Source organism: Anas acuta, chromosome 3 (genome assembly GCF_963932015.1).
Source record: "Anas acuta chromosome 3, bAnaAcu1.1, whole genome shotgun sequence".
Lineage (NCBI taxonomy): Eukaryota > Metazoa > Chordata > Aves > Anseriformes > Anatidae > Anas > Anas acuta.
Window position 1 is genome coordinate 95,723,780 of NC_088981.1, and position 16,202 is coordinate 95,739,981.

Sequence of the window (16,202 nt, forward strand, 5' to 3'; positions counted from 1 at the left end):
GGGTAAGAACAATATGGTTTAAATGTCCATGGCAGCCGCTTTTCAGGAGAAACCCAGCAATAACAGTGATTCAGAATTCACCAGTGCTAGGTAAAAGCAAGAGCAGCGCATAGGTGTCCTGCACAGGGCTTACAGGTGAAAGAGTGGCTGAAGAACTGGAAATGAAAGGTATTACAGAAGTTAGGTCACTGTGCAGCAGAGGTCCTGTGCAAATTTCACGTGCACCTTGTGGATGTGGCATTCCAGTTAATCAGAAGCTGCATCTCCCTGCACTGCACCTGAGTTTGTACATGAAACTGTGCTTGAGTGTAGTCATGTTGTGTCTATATCTAAGTCATATGCACAGCTATGGGCTTTAGAGACCTATCAGGCAATGCCTGTGGAGAAAACCTAACTTCTTGCTTTTATATGAAGATAGATCATATAATGGCAGGTTCCACTTCATCCACGATCCCTTTGCCCTTGTGATAATGTTGGATGATCATCCTACTGGGTAACAATATTGTCCTATAGAAATGCAAAGAAGCATCAACTGTCTGAGCTCAACTTGTTCTCATTTTATGGACTGCTGCATCATTTTGTAAATACAAAGATATTCTGCACTCAGTAGAAGAGCAGAAAAGACTTTAAACTGACAATATACTACTTTTATTTGATCTCTGCATTGAAGAGATGTTTGTCCTGTCAAACCTTTTAGCAAGATGTATGGAAGAATAATGAAGTTAACTTTTCCATTAAATAAAGTTGTTACATTTTTACATGAACTGTATTTCAACGCATATAAAGAGTCCCTGAATTTTGTTTGTTTTATAGAGTCTGTGTTCATACTCAGGAAGTGTTCAATGATTTTCAAAAAAAATCTACTTTCTACAGTTTCCTTTTATCCTACTTCAAGACAGACAATAAAAGAAAAAAGATACTTATGTAAATGGAATTTAAGTGAGTTTATTAGGCAAAAGAACAAAGAATGGGGTCAAGTGTCTATGCCAGGCAGATTGCTCTCACTGCAAGAAAATAAAAGAACAGCTTAATAAGGTAGCTTTTTCCAGTCTGCTGCAGTTCTCAACAAGGTTATAATAGACTACTCAGAAAACAGTGGAAATAAGGCATATGGTTTCTCCTTTAAAACCTTTTGCCTATGGTTATAGGTAGTATACACTGATTAATAGTATACCTACAGGATACTGAGGTATTTTGGATTTCATAATATATAAAATTAACTTTAAAAAACACTGAAGGTCCAAAAGTTGTAGTAATGAATAAGTTTAATCTGCTTTTATCTGGTTGTCACATCCTGAAAAAGAGATTCAATGCTATATTGAATTTTTCTTAAAAGTTTAAGTGGTCTTGGCTTTTACATGCTGCCATTTGGCAGATGTTTATGGTTTGGCAGATTTGAAAAGTGAGAAATCTGAATTGGAACCAGTAACTTATATATGCAGAGCAAGTTTAGTTTTGGTATATGCTAGTTTTAGTGATGTAATAAGCCATTTAGATGTGATGACAATAACTTTTTACCCAACTAGTAACCAAGCTATGTAGAAAGTTTGGAAGTCTGGATTTTAGAGAATCTATTCTTCTTTTAGATACAAAAGCACAAACACCTGTAGCACTGTGAGCGCATTTTAATTTAAATTAGCTACTTGAAATTAGTATGCATTACAATTCAACTCAAACACAATTTTGGTGAATAAATAATAGCATATCCTTAAAGAAGGTCATTAACTCCTGCTCTTCGTCCTCAGCTAAGAACACACAGCTATTCACTGAAGACATCAGAAAAATATCTCCTGTACTTAAAAAATAGGTGCTTGATGTTTAGTGTTTTATAATGGTAATCTTCCTTCCTTTCTATCTGAATGTTTCTTTTGTAGTTCTCAAATTAGGGAATTATATTAGCTGTGATAGTTAATGTGAGTTAACACAATTCTTATCCAGATTAAATAATGTTTCATATTTAAATCTTCACTTTTTATTTATAGCCTATTCTCAATTAAACAGACCCCTTCAATATAAAAACAGATCTCTTAATTTTATGAACTCTGTCAGAGCACAGTAGGTGCTATTTTATGTTACTTCTGCAAGAATGTACTTTTCCTCCCTCAACCTCAAAAGAATTGTCCAAGAGTTATGAGTTACGACAACTCCCTTATGTCTTTTCTAGCTTAAGAGGTCTCTCCTATACTTTTGAATGGAAGTTTTTTTTTCCCCCCCATTTCTTTCCATATAATTCTTAGTTTCCTTTGTCTATTTTTGCTTAAAACAGACTTCTGATAAATCTCATGAGTTACCCATTTTTTGGCTTTTTCCACAAAACATATTTATAATACATAAGAAAATGGAGGTAGATTTTAGGTTAAAGTAACAAAGAGGTCTTTTCTGTTTAATCTGAAGATTTAGGTGCCACTGACCATATTGATAATAAAAAAAGTAAACAGTTACCATTAAAAAAAAGATTACTAGAGCAAAAAAGAATAGTAAGAAAGAAACATGTGTACATGTTTACAGCCAACAAAACAGCAGGAAAAAAAGCTCCAGAAATATAAGAAACTGTCCCTAGCCCTGAAAAAGGCTACACCTTACGTGCCTACTCCTGCTGTTTTCAGATACTTACTGGCACAGGGAATTCAGATGATACATTTCCCCTAAACCCTGCTCCATCACTCTAACACCAAGGTTAGAACTTGGATAATATTTGACATACACGAAAGGCATAAGGTCACATTCACAGTAAATCCCATAATTCTGTGAAACTGAAAAAATCAGAAGAGACCTAGAACCACAAAACAAACATGCAAAGTAATGTTTGGATCTTATGGATCTTCCTATCCATAAGTATGCTCTAAACATTACTCACCTGAAGAAGAGCTGCATGCAGTAAAGGTACCTACTACTATACAGTTTGCCTTACTCTGAAAGATCCTACTAGTTGTTACCTCAAAAAGGCATGCTTACCTCTCTCAACTTAGAAACACCCCAGCCCATACACTCTGACCCACTTAAAGAAGCCTGCAAGGGGTTGAAAGAAAAACTGAAGGAAAAACAAAACACCTCTGAAGCACCACTCAAGTAGAAAGAGCTCTCTGGTGGGACACCTGCAGCTTATATATCATTAGGCCCACCTGGCACCCAAACAATCACCTGGGAAAGGGGCAGGGCAAAGAAAAAAAAGTAGAAGTCAAGCAAGATGAGCAGCAGCTGTATTGTTTTTGTTTGTCTGGCTTAGCTCAACAGTGTGCAAAGCACAGCACAGAGAACTGCACTGTTTTTAGAAGCAATGATTCCCATGCCTTCTGCTTCAGCTTTGAATATTGAAAGGGCAACATGACCAAGTAAGTAACTGAAACTATTTCAACTGGAATTAGCTCAAACTTTTATTCAAGCTTTCTTTACACTCATGGTAGATGAAGACATCTCTATGTCAATTCTCTTAGATTTATAGCTGCTGTTAGCAATGTTAATCATAATCTCCTTTTGAATCTGAACAGTCTTGTAAAAGGATTGCTTAAGGCTGGCTGCCCATGTTTTTCTTTTGGTGGCCTTTAGGTTCATTGTTTACCTTTTTCAGAGAACATTCACACAGATAAAGACCAGTCAAGGTTATGGTTGGTCTTAATGAAATTAAGTACTATGAAAAGTGGGAAAAATTACTGGGAAAACTTACTGAGAAAGTTTAATACCAGCAAGCTAATGCAAGTGGTAAAAATTGTTTTAAATACGTTCACTTTCAGTGGGATTTGTGGAATAAAGGGAAAGATAGGGATAAAAAAATGAAGCTTCCCTTAACATGGAGAATGTTGGTTTTCCCAGCTGTGTAAAATGTCATCAGCGTAAGCTTCTCACTTCCCCATGGTCTTATTGATTTTTAATGAGGTTGTTTTAACTTTTACTGTCTTATATAATATGCAAAACTAAGCACATGATTGCTATTCAGGAGATTAGTGGTTTTATTTTATTTATTTATTTTTTTAATTATTATTATTTTTTCCTCTCCTCTGGTCTCTGTGATTAAGTCTTCTGCAAGGAGCTGTACTGTTTGTGTGTCCATCATGGATATGACCTTCTCTTTTTGTTTCCTGTAGAAATAAAATCAAGTATTTTACCCCAAGCACTGCTACAGGCTGGGAAATAAGTGGTTAGAAAGCTGCCTGGCAGAGAAGGACGTGGGAGTATTGGTTGATAGTCGACTGAATATGAGCCAGCAGTGTGCTCAGGTGGCCAAGAAGGCCAACAGCATCCTGGCTTGTATAAGAAGCAGTGTGGCCAGCAGGTCTAGGGAAGTGATTGTCCCCCTGTACTCGGCTCTCGTGAGGCCACACCTCGAGTACTGTGTTCAGTTTTGGGCCCTTCACTACATGGAGGTGCTCGAGAGAGTCCAGAGAAGGGTGATGAAGCTGTTGAGGGATCTGGAGAACACATCCTACAAGGAGCGGCTGAGGGAGCTGGGTTCGTTCAGCCTGGAGAAGAGGAGGCTCAGGGATGACCTTATCACTCTCTATAGGTACCTTAAAGGAGGCTGTAGTGAGGTGGGGGTTGGTCTGTTCTCCCATGTGCCTGGTGACAGGACGAGGGGGAATGGGCTTAAGTTGCGCCAGGGGAGTTTTAGGTTGGATGTTAGGAAGAACTTCTTTACCGAAAGGGTTGTTAGACATTGGAACAGGCTGCCCAGGGAAGTGGTGGAGTTACCATCCCTGGAGGTCTTTAAAAGATGTTTAGATGTATAGCTTAGGGATATGGTTTAGTGGAGGACTTGTTGGTGTTAGGTCAGAGGTTGGACTAGGTGATCTTGGAGGTCTCTTCCAACCTAGATGATTCTCTGTGTGTGTGTAAGTGCTACATCTGTGTTACAGCATTTTTTGAAGTTTATCATATGCAGATATTTATTAAATTGTACTCATATACACACCATTATACTAATTTAACACATCATATAATCTCACAAAGAGCAGTATGAAATATGTTGTTGTTGTTTTTTTTTTTAAACGATACAGCTGGAGGACCTAGTCCTGAAAATACTATCTACATAGAACACAGAAATTCAGTGCTTAATAAATGAATATACAAGCAGAAATGTTTTTTTTTTTTTTTTTTTCATACGTAGGGAACGTAAGAAATATTTTCTATTTCATTTGTATGGGCTGGGGAAGCAGATCATTCTCACGGGGAGTGGGCAAAAGGAATCCGTAAGGTGTTGAAGTAAAATAGTGTTGTGAAAGACAGTGGAAGTCCTCTGCAGGGAAGAAGCAAAGAGCTCTTTCAGAATCATCTGATAAGATTTCTCTGTTTAACTGGAGGTGCTAAAAGCAGTACTTACTCATAAAGCACATGTGCTAGATAAAGAACATTGCATTAAATATTTCAGAAGTGATTGGCTTTTTTTTTTTTCTTTTTTTTTCATTTTGCATAAAGAATTAAAGATTTCTTGGAAGTAATGAAAATGGAAGTGAACATGAGTATGTTTTTCAAGTCTACTAGTTTGGGAGTCACAGGGCAACAGTGAATGGGTCACTTCAAAATATTATTTCCTGACTGTTTAATGCATGAATTTCCTTGAAGTATTCCGCTTCCCTGTTTAATGCCCTACCCATTATGCTAAAGAGGTTAGCCAACATTTGCTCATTTTCTAATTAATTTGTCTGAATTAGAGGTTGTAGGAGATGCATGTTTGGTTTCCCAGAGGCAGAAAAGTGAATTGAATTTTGGTGTCATACATTCTGACTACATGTGTTAATTACTATATGATATATATATATATATATTTTTTTTTTAACGGTACCCTCTATTGTAGATATTTTAAAACAAAACAAACAAAAAAAACACATGGAGTTTCCTGTATTGCTCAGTAGAACACTAGGGCCTAAAAGGGGAGAGATGCCTTTTGACTGAGTACCTTTTTCCTGTTGACATGAGCTTCATATTGTTCATGGATGCTGTTCAGATTTTCTAAACCCTCATCCAGTTCTGGATTCCAGTGTGCAGGAATGGTTATAAAAATATTTGGTTGAAGTCCTTAGGGCATAAGGCACTTGACTTTCTTCCCAAAAGTCAATTACAAAAAGAGTTATGTATGCACATGTACACACATACACACACAAATGTGTAGAGATATATATATATCACCATATGTAGTAGTATCCCATATTTGAGAGATCCTTTACCAAAGAGGTATCATAGTATCTAGTTCATTTGTCAGTCTTCTAATATTCTTTGCAACATTTAAACAATATAAAATGACTTTAGACTGCCCCACAAAGGAACAGTTCATCTGTCTGAGGTTTGGTGGCAGTGGCTAACTTTCAGTGCTCTTCTGCCTATGAAGAGCACTTTCAGTGCTCTTCTCCTCTACTGCAGCTCATGGTCAAAGTAACCTAAGGAAGAGCCATACTTTAAAATATAAATTGATCTCTAATTTACATGTTAAATCAAGAATCCTGAGCCTGATCCTTTTTGATTTCCTTCTTCACCTTGCCCAAGGAGAGCCCAAATGTAGAGCAGAAAGAAGACTCTGTGACTATTTCCTTCCTAAATTCCTTTCTTCTCTCTTTTAATCTTTCCTTCCCGCTTTCCCCCATTTCATGCATTCCTTCCAGTTTCCCTCTCCTTCTGCTTCTTCCTTCCTTTCTTTCTTCAGTTTTATTGAAGGGAAGAAGTACAGAATAATTTACTGGTTTTGGCCTTTTCAAAAGCAAAAGCACATAACTTTGTTAAGGCATCTGAAATTTAAATGTAGGATTTTTAGATAGTTTATATATAAATATGAAACATGCATTATACCCCGAATATGTTTAAAAGAATGTGTTCATGATTTATTTTTCTGCTGTATCTTTACTCTGTATTTTCAAAATGATTGTAAGAAAAAAATAATGTATTTTTTCTAAAAGAAATTTACAATTCTAAAATTGTAAAATCCACACTTCCAAAAATGAATATCTTGAATGTCCTATGAGCCCTAGGAGTCTATTTAAAGCTTACAGGAAAAAAAAGAAAAAGTTACCACTTCTGTAAAATGTGTCTATTGGTTTATGATTATACATTTATTTGTTCTTATGTTAATTGTTATAACAGGTTTGTGCCAAACTCTGAATAAGGTCTGAATGATGTTTAGGTCAAAATCTGGATTTTACATAATATATTTTATCCTTAGATTGAACAATGAAGCATAAATATTAGTCAATCCAATCTGCCTTAAAAAAAAAAAAAAAAAATCACACAAAAAAAACACATATAAATCAATATTAATATATTGACTGGAGGTTTTAGAAGGCATTTTTAGGCCATTTTTAAGCATTTAATTTTTTTTTTTTTTTTGAACAGTATATCAATATTATTTTCTATCTCTTTCAGCGTTCATTTATGTGCTGAAATTTACATTGCACATTTGGAATAATTTTATTAGTCTTTATTCAGAATTCAAACTGAGCCCACAGGCTGAAATACACCACTCTTTCTAAATATTTCTTTACTTTACTGGGAAGTAATGACAAAACCTTCTACTCCTGAAATTGTCAGTTCTTACTACAGGTGGCTGTGAAAAAGACTCACCTAGTTTTTCCCTGGAAAGGAAGGGAGCTGTCTGCTTGATGCTGACAAATATCAATAACTGTTGTTTTGTTCTACATTTTTTCTTGTTTTGTTTTCATACCTGGTGGAAAAAATGTGACTGCTTTTGATTTATTGCCAGACTGCTTTATCTCAGCAGATTATTGTCGGCTTTTTCTAGTACCTGTAAAAGCTGTGCAAGCGAGTAGGTGAAATCAATGTTACATTTATTTGAAATGTTACAACAATAAATATATTTCAACAGAACCTCTAATTTTTGTGGAATCTGGCCAAGCTGTGTTACAAGTTAGCCTGATGGGAAGACCAAGGGATAAAATGGAGGTAAAGGGAACTAGATAAAAGCACCAAAGTGCACATTTACACAGTGAAATGCTGGAAATAGCAACTTTGGTAGGGCTTTTAGATGTTTGTCCTATAGATGAAATCCAACAGATATGTACTTTTCCTAGATAGTCATAGCAAGTTAGTTAGAGTTTTCATAGAGATTAAATATTACTGAAAATAACCTACATTTTTTTGAAATGGATAATTCACTTTTTTCTTTTTTTTTTTCCTTTTTTTTTTTTTTTTTTTTAATGTGTCTGTCTCCTTTAGCTGAATGTGGAGCAACTGTCTCTGGAAATGAAGGAACATTGTTGTCTCCAAATTTTCCATCTAATTATGACAACAACCATGAATGTATCTATAAAATTGAAACGGAGGCTGGAAAAGGGATCCATCTTAGAGCCAGGAGTTTTCAGCTGCGTGAGGGAGATATTGTTAAGGTAAAAAGAAAATTATTTCACTTTCTGTCATGCTCAACATTCACACTACATGAATGACTCAGTATTTAATACCAAATATCTTTATCTTCATTTCACTTTCCCACACCGAATGTAAATTGTCTGAATATAGGTGACATTAAAAGTTCAATTGTATTTATAGAAATATTAGGCCGTTTACATTGGATGTAAATGGAAATAGAAAACCTAAAATGTAAACTTGAATTTTGAAAACTAAAGTGTTGATATCATTTTCTGTTCACAAGAATATTTGTAAGAGAAGCGCTGCGATTGCTTAAAATGGACAGTTTTTAATTGCAGATGGTACATCATCGGTACATTTTTATTCTCTTATTTATCTTGCACAGAGTGGGCATTTCTTTCAAATTAATTAATTTTTTCATTGGAATAAAAAAATGCCAGGTAATATAGGTTATTGTATTTGCTCTAGGTGTATTTTATTTCTCTAGGTGTCCCTGACTGAGCAGGGGGTTGGGCCACATGGTCTACATAGGTCCCTTCCAACCTCAACCATTCTGTGATTCTGTAATATTGACTAAAGCAGTACTTAAAGTTGGTTTTCTTTCTTTCGCTCTTACTCTGTAGCTAATGTTTGAAACAAATATGAACAGATTTTAACATGTACTTCTCTACAGTATGTTCATAATCTTTTTTTAAATAATGGCTGCTACATTCTTATATGCTCAACACTTCAGATGAATGCCATGTTTTATTCCCATACATTAAATTACTCTTTCAAGTTTATGTCTCTAATTTTTCAGAGTTAATTGATACTTCAAATCACTGAGGACTCTGAATTCAGTTAGCAACTTGCTATCTGGGGATATCACAGCAACCCATTTAGCATGTTAGAAATAATTGTCTGTGTTTCTAACCTGATTGTACTATTTTTTATGTGCACTTCCCACAGTAGTTTAAAGATATCCCTATTATAGAGCAATTTTTGTTTTCCATTCTTTTATCTATTATTCCATCAGAAGAGTCTCCTTATGTAAATGTGTGAGAATTTTAAAATCAAAGGAAAAAAGGGGGCGGGGGAGGGGCTTCTCTTTAAGTACTGACTTTCCTAATACAAACATTCATATCTTTGTTACTATACTGTTCTTTGTAGCAATTACAGACTGGATCAAAACATGAATTAAGCAAAACTTAAAAAAACACCAACAGTATTAGAATGTTGCAGTTAAAAGAACAACACTTCCTCCATCTTTACCCACAAATCATTGATAATAAAGGTCTTTGTGCTTGTGTATTAAACACTGAAAGTTCTATGGTAAAGGTCCAGAGGACAAGACCCATGAGCAGCTAAGCTCCTTTGGTTTGTTCAGCCCAGAACAGAGCAGGCTGAGGGGAGGCCTCATGGTGGCCTGCAGCTCCCTCACGAGGGGAGCAGAGGGGCAAGCTCTGAGCTTTGCTCTCTGGGGACAGTGACAAGACCTGAGGGAACGGCATGGAGCTGGGACAGGGGAGGGTCAGGCTATCAGGAAAAGGTTTGTCACTGAGAGAGTGGCTGGACACTGGGACAGGCTTCCCAGGGTGGTCATGGCATCAAGCATGCTGAGGTTCAAAAAGTGTTTGGAAAATGCTTTTAGACATGGTTTGATTTTTAGGTGATCCTAAGTGGAGCTGGGAGTTGCACTTAATCTTTGTGGAGCCCTTCCAACTTAGAATATTCTATGATACTATGATCTTAGCTTGCAGGTTTCATTTTAGATCAATGAAAATTGAGTAAGTGGGCAAAATATGTGGTCTGTATTGTCCTTTGCTCCCATGTTCCATGGTTTGGTAGCACAGATCCCACAAAACCATGAATAGATGCAGCAGACACAGAAGAACTTAACTGACCACTGAACTGCTTGGATACTGTACTTAAGTCTCTGAGAAGCTTTGCAATTGTTTGTAAACAATTTAAGAGACTACCTGAACCACAATAAAATTTAAAAAAAAAAAAAAAAAAAAAAAAAGATTAGAAAACCCTAAACAAGAATTCAAGAAACTCAATTATTCTTCAGAACTTTTCATGAGTTATGTCAAGCATACTTAGAGTTATTCCCTGAAGCTGTAAGAAAGATTTGCTGGAGAGAAAGCTGTTCAGGGCAATCTGTCACATACTTTCTTCTTTTGTGAATCTGTTAGCATATTACTCCTGAGGATCCAAAGCAAGCAACAGCAAAATTACGGTTAAGTCTGAACTGCAAGGCCTGTTCTCTCGATACGAAGCAAATAGCACAGCACAATCTCCATCTACACAATTAAACTCTCTTCCCCCATAACCTCTCCATAGCCTGCATTTATATAACTAATGTCTATTTTGTCTCCACTCCCATGCCAGGATGTGCTTGTATATACTTCTATGGGAATCAGTCCTTGATCTAAGCAAGCTCCCAAACCTTACCCAGACATTGTCTGGAAGACTGACAATTGGAGCAGGCCAAAGTCTTGACTGAAAATGTGCTGAAGGTTAAACAGAACATACAACTGAATGTTAATGTTTGGGGGTTCGTCCTTGCTTTGTTTATATTAGTGGCAGCCTGGCTAAGGTATCACTAGCATTCAGATTATATAAACTTGTCCATGCAGCTTCTTATTTTTTTAGCTATTCTTTGTAAGATGTCCTTCAAGACTGAAGGAAATGCTTTTGTCATGCATCAGGAGATGATGCTGACTGATTATCACTAAGAAGAGATATTCTTTGATTATTTAAATTCTGCTAGCTGAAAACATAGAACACTCTAGCAACCTAGCAGAGGAAGACAGCAAGAATTTTGTTTTCCAAAACAATGCCATTTATCTTAGAAACTTAACCTAGTTGAGTTTATCCAAGTGGTCCATCTAGCTCAGTATTCCTTCTCTGGTAATGGTAATAGAAAGTATTATTTGGGTAAAATAAGCAAGCCTGACCACTTGTCTGTGCTCTGTTCCCCTTAGGTTTCCCCAGCATCCACAGCTGTTGGGTTAAGTTAGACCGCATTTTACTGTTTGTTCTGTTCGTTATCTGTTATGGACCTGTTGTCTTTTAATTTCGTTAGTCATTTAGATCAGTTGATAGTACATACCTGTTCTGCGACAATAAATCCTGAAAGTTCACTATGTAAAGAAGTAGTTTCTTTTATCTTTTATTTATTGATTTATTTTTGTTTTTTTTTTTTTCCCAAGGAAATCTGTCTCTTTAATATGGGTGAGGAAAAAGGGAGATACCATATGGACTACAGCACCTCATTTTTCAGCATGGATGAGTTCAGTCTTGGCTAACATGCTATTTTAATTCCCTAAGATGCTTCAGAATTGTATCTTAACTGTGGTTGCTTGTTTTGCTTATAGCATGGTTTAGGCAAATACATACCATCTAGTCTCTTTCCTTTTCTTTTGTGGTTTGTCTGTGAGGTAGATCTTGGCATGTGTGACAGAAATAAATTTTAATGTACTCTGACCAGATCTACAGTCTGAGCAACTGGGAAATTATAACACTCTCCAAATGCTTACCTTCCCCAAAGCATTGGCAGAGATGCAGAATTCTTAAGTTTGCTTCCTTTCCTCTGTGTACATAAATATGAGCAAAGTATGGTATAATCACCAGACATTATCTTGTGCTTGCACAGAAGAAAGCCCCAAGACTTTTGCCTTTCAAGCAGCTTGCAAGGGATGCACTGAGTCTTCAGAATATTTATAAACCTTGTTCTGAACCACAGAACACTTTCCCACCTGAATACCTTTCTACTTTTGAAGAAAATAAGTGCTTATATAGTATTGCATTTTGCATCCGTGGCACAGTACTGGCAGCTGGGGGGCTGCAGAGCTCTTCTGAGAGGAGAGGCCAGGGCTGCCCCGTGCCAGACACAGCAGGTTCCAGCCAGCTCCAATGGCCCCACCACAGGGCACGGCTGGGCCCAGCAGCTGAGATGGAGGCACCTCTGGGAAATGTATTTGAGAAAAGGTAAAAAATGCTGCTCAGCAGTGTGTGAGAAAGAGTAATGAGGGGAAAAAGAAACATCTGAGAAACAATCCTGGCAATGCCAAGGTCAATACTCCACAAATGTCTTACAAAGTATGTAATATCACTATTTGTTTGAAGTAAGAAGGCAAAGAATTCCATGAGGATTTAATACAAAGATTGGGGAACATATATAGGAAGATGAAGAAAATTGCAGAGTTTAATTATAAGTAATTTATTCTTATTATCAGAAAGAGAAACTGGATTTTAAAAAAATCTTGCCAGCATTTGTTTCTTCTTCAGGTATCTGTTTTTACATCCCACAGCAGATGCATGTACATTAGCGTCATTACTGGGAGATTGTACTTCATGAATAACAGTGGCACTGTCCTCTCTTCTTGCCAGCATATTTTCAACCTAGCAGCAGAGCAAGCATGTACCTCTCAACTCCTCACAAATACTTAGGTGAAATGGAACATCCCTGAATGTCCTGGCTTCATTTATCTTAGTGCACTAAACAATGCCACGATTGTTCTCTACTGCCCCCAAGGCCAAGTTCTACAGTTTGAATACATCCATAACATTAAACTCTCTAATCTTACAAAACAAGGTGGTTCACTTACACTTCCTCTTGGATACAGTCCCTGGCCTATCTCCTGAGCTATCACTTTCTCAGAAAAGATTTGTGAGGGTGGTAGTAGGCCTGTATTAAATGAGTGCCAAGGATGTGCTAACAATAAATATTGTGTGGACAATCAAGTTGTGCCTGTCTCCTGCTCTGGCACAGAGTTGTGCTCTGTCTCCTACATGCTTTTAAAATGTAAAAACAGCTTCAACTGTGTGTGTTTAGCTAGGTTTGCTTGGCACAAGTATGAACTGAAAAGTCATTTAAATATTGAAATTAAGTAGTTCATAGGGAATAACATAATTTTCAAAAGTGTTTCTGACATAAGGCTATGTACATGAGGAAGGGGTAAAATAAATGATTCCAAGGAGAGTACTTGCAATGTATTGCCAGAGTAATAACTGTAAGTTATGGGCAAAGCTTCCTATAGCTGTAAAAAAGTTTGAACTTGAACTGGGGGGAAAGAGGTCAGAACTTCTGACTTCTTAAAAAAAAAAAAAAATTCTAAAAGAAATAGAAGCGGAGGCACCATTTTGCGGTGAATAGCTAAGCTGAGTCTCTGGGACAGCTGAGTATTTTAAAGCTTATTCTTTCTGACTGACACTTCAGATTCCTCATCTTTCTGCTTCAGTGACCACACCACTTGAAACTTTTTAATTCTTTAAAATGGTTTCATTTGGTGATATCTTTATCATTCAATCACCATGAATTTGTTAGAGGCAACACTAAAACCAGGGTATAATTTCATGTCTTTCAGAAGCTATGTGGCCAAATATCTTTGAGTTTCCTCCATGGCACAGAAAGCAGTACTTGGTAATTGTGAGTTATATTTGAAATTGTTTCTCCTACATGAATTAAGCATGTGCCCTATAGTGGCAATGTCTGTACCAGTTATTAATGTTTTCTGGCTCTGGAGGCAGTTTATGGTTTATCTCCTCCATACATCAGTTTATGGTTTATCTCCTCCATACATCAGAACACAGTGGCAGCACACAAGCTGCCTATTGGGAATAGTCCTTGGCCCACACTAATTGCCAAACTGTGACCAAGAACTGTTAGGGAAAATGCAGCCTGGCTTGCAGCAAAACTTTTCCAGGGACAATTCAAACAAGTTATCAGTATGAATGGTTGAGCTGAATTCAATTCTTGTTACTTGTTCAATGATAGTTTCAGTTAGTAGTATAGAGATGTACTGAGTTATGTCTATAATGTTGGCAACAGGAGGACAAGTGTTACCAGTTAAAAATAGTCCCTGCCTTTTCACAGCTGCTTTCACATGATTCCTCTTATTTTTATTTCATAAAATGGCATTTGCATTTGTATCTGGATTAATATTGAGAGAGAATATGATTTAATTTGCTGATCCTCACGCATCAAGAGTATCTGTAAAGTCAATGAGGCAGAACACCATTGGAGCAGGATGTCTAAGGAACAATTGTAGTTATTCATGGTATTTTTTTGTCTTTTAAAAACAAGTGAAAATCAATTTTATTTTAATTCAGATAGCATTTACTAGTAATTACAATTAAAAGTCCATTATCCCATTGAAACTAGTAAATCTCTGAAACAAAGTAAAATATCTGTGCTTTCTGCATAGTATATGGTGCGGTTTTTTTATTATTTTATTTTATACAATAATTATTTTATAAAATAGATTTCCAGCTCTGATAAATAAAGTGCAATCAATCAGTGAGATAGATCTATAATTCTGGCCCAGGACAGTGGTAGGAGTTTGAAGGCTTTTTTTTTTTTCTTGGATATTGCTAGCACAGCTTGAAGTCATTTCTGCCAAGAGATGTATGCTATACTTAGCATACATGTGTTCATTACAATTGATTGTGACTTGCAACAACTCATCTATGTGTCCTAGTATAAGACAATCTTTGCCTTAGTAATAGGAAAACGTGTATTGTTCTAACAACGGCTAGTACAATTTATTATTGTTCAGAAGCTTCTTTGAAGGAAGGTTGTTATTTATGTCTGTGTATATTAATGAAACAAAATTTGTGCTTTCATATTAAAAAAATCTTTATGCATGTTGTTTTTATTATTTTATTTTGTTAATCACAACAATTGATTTGAATGAGGCTTCTTTTAAGACATTAACATGTTGATGACATTTTCTACATATTTTCTACATTGGGAAGATAGCTCTGCTTCTAACAGTTGGTTATCATCCATAAATGTAGTTGCAATTGTTTGTCATCTCTAAAGATGGGTTTCTAAATTTTGTTTTTACATCTAGCTGAACATTAAAATAGGAAGAAGTTTCTGTGACTTGAATGCAGGAATTTAAATTGTTAAGTGGGTCACTGACTTCTGTTTGGAATAAAGATAAATCCTTATTGTATAACACAAGGTCTGAGAATGAAGAGATGAAGATCCAGAGCTTAGATGTTTACTGTTAATGCAGCTTAAATATCTAGTCATTGTAGGACATTTGTGGACAGAATAAATTATCTTTCACTTCACATTAGAAACCAACTGTTCAGATTCATTACTTCTGCAGAAGAATCCATGAGTGTTACATGCCTTGAAGTGTGAAACACAGTTTGTATTTGTCTATTTTTCCATAAGAAAGTATAGGTGATTTAATTAAATTAAAGAAAAAATCAGGTTTTTAAATTCATTTGGGGACAAAAACTACAGAGGACTATTTTGGGATTTCATGTCTTTCAAGGTTTTCCAATAAGCAAAAGTAATTTTCCATTCCCTAATCAATACCAGCTCTTCGTTGTTGTCTTGTATTGGTGAACAATAAAAATGACATTCTTACTCATTCTAGGATTTGAAAAATGACAGGGGGTAATATTGTTATTTTTGTCCTCTATTGACATTTTTAGATAAAGTAACATAGTAAATAAGAACATCTCTGCACTTAGTTTGGAAAGAGACTCACATATTTCTTTGAAAACTTATCTTTCTTTGTTAAAACCTACAGTAAAACAAAAAATGTTGCAGGCTCAGAGTTTGAAATAAAAAGTGATATATTGACTTTAATACTTCAGTTCTGCTTTTTGATATCTCCAGGCAGGAAAGAACAAAGTAGAATGGGGTTTGCCTCTTTCAGCATTACTTCAATAGTGATTTTAGAAATTATACTTCTATTAACCTTTGTGAGTTATCATGAAAAATAATGTGAGGATATGAAACCTCGGCAGACAGAGTTGCATATAAATACTAATTTCCTTCAAGAAGAACTAACAAAACTGAAAAAGAGAAAAAAAAAAAAAGAAACTGTAAGGGTGACAATATTCTGTATTTCACTGAATTTCATAACGAAGAAATGTATTTGCTAACACGA

At 35.9% G+C, this 16,202-nt stretch overlaps 1 protein-coding gene across 2 annotated transcripts in view; it reads left to right on the top strand.

Annotated features, from left to right (window-relative positions):
* CSMD1 (CUB and Sushi multiple domains 1) overlaps positions 1-16,202 on the top strand; it is a 1,153,949-nt gene that overhangs the window by 903,027 nt on the left and 234,720 nt on the right. For both annotated transcript variants that reach the window (XM_068678424.1, XM_068678425.1), the window contains exon 22: positions 8,155-8,324. In XM_068678424.1, coding sequence (XP_068534525.1) covers positions 8,155-8,324 — 170 coding nt within the window. The remainder of the gene's footprint in view (positions 1-8,154; positions 8,325-16,202) is intronic.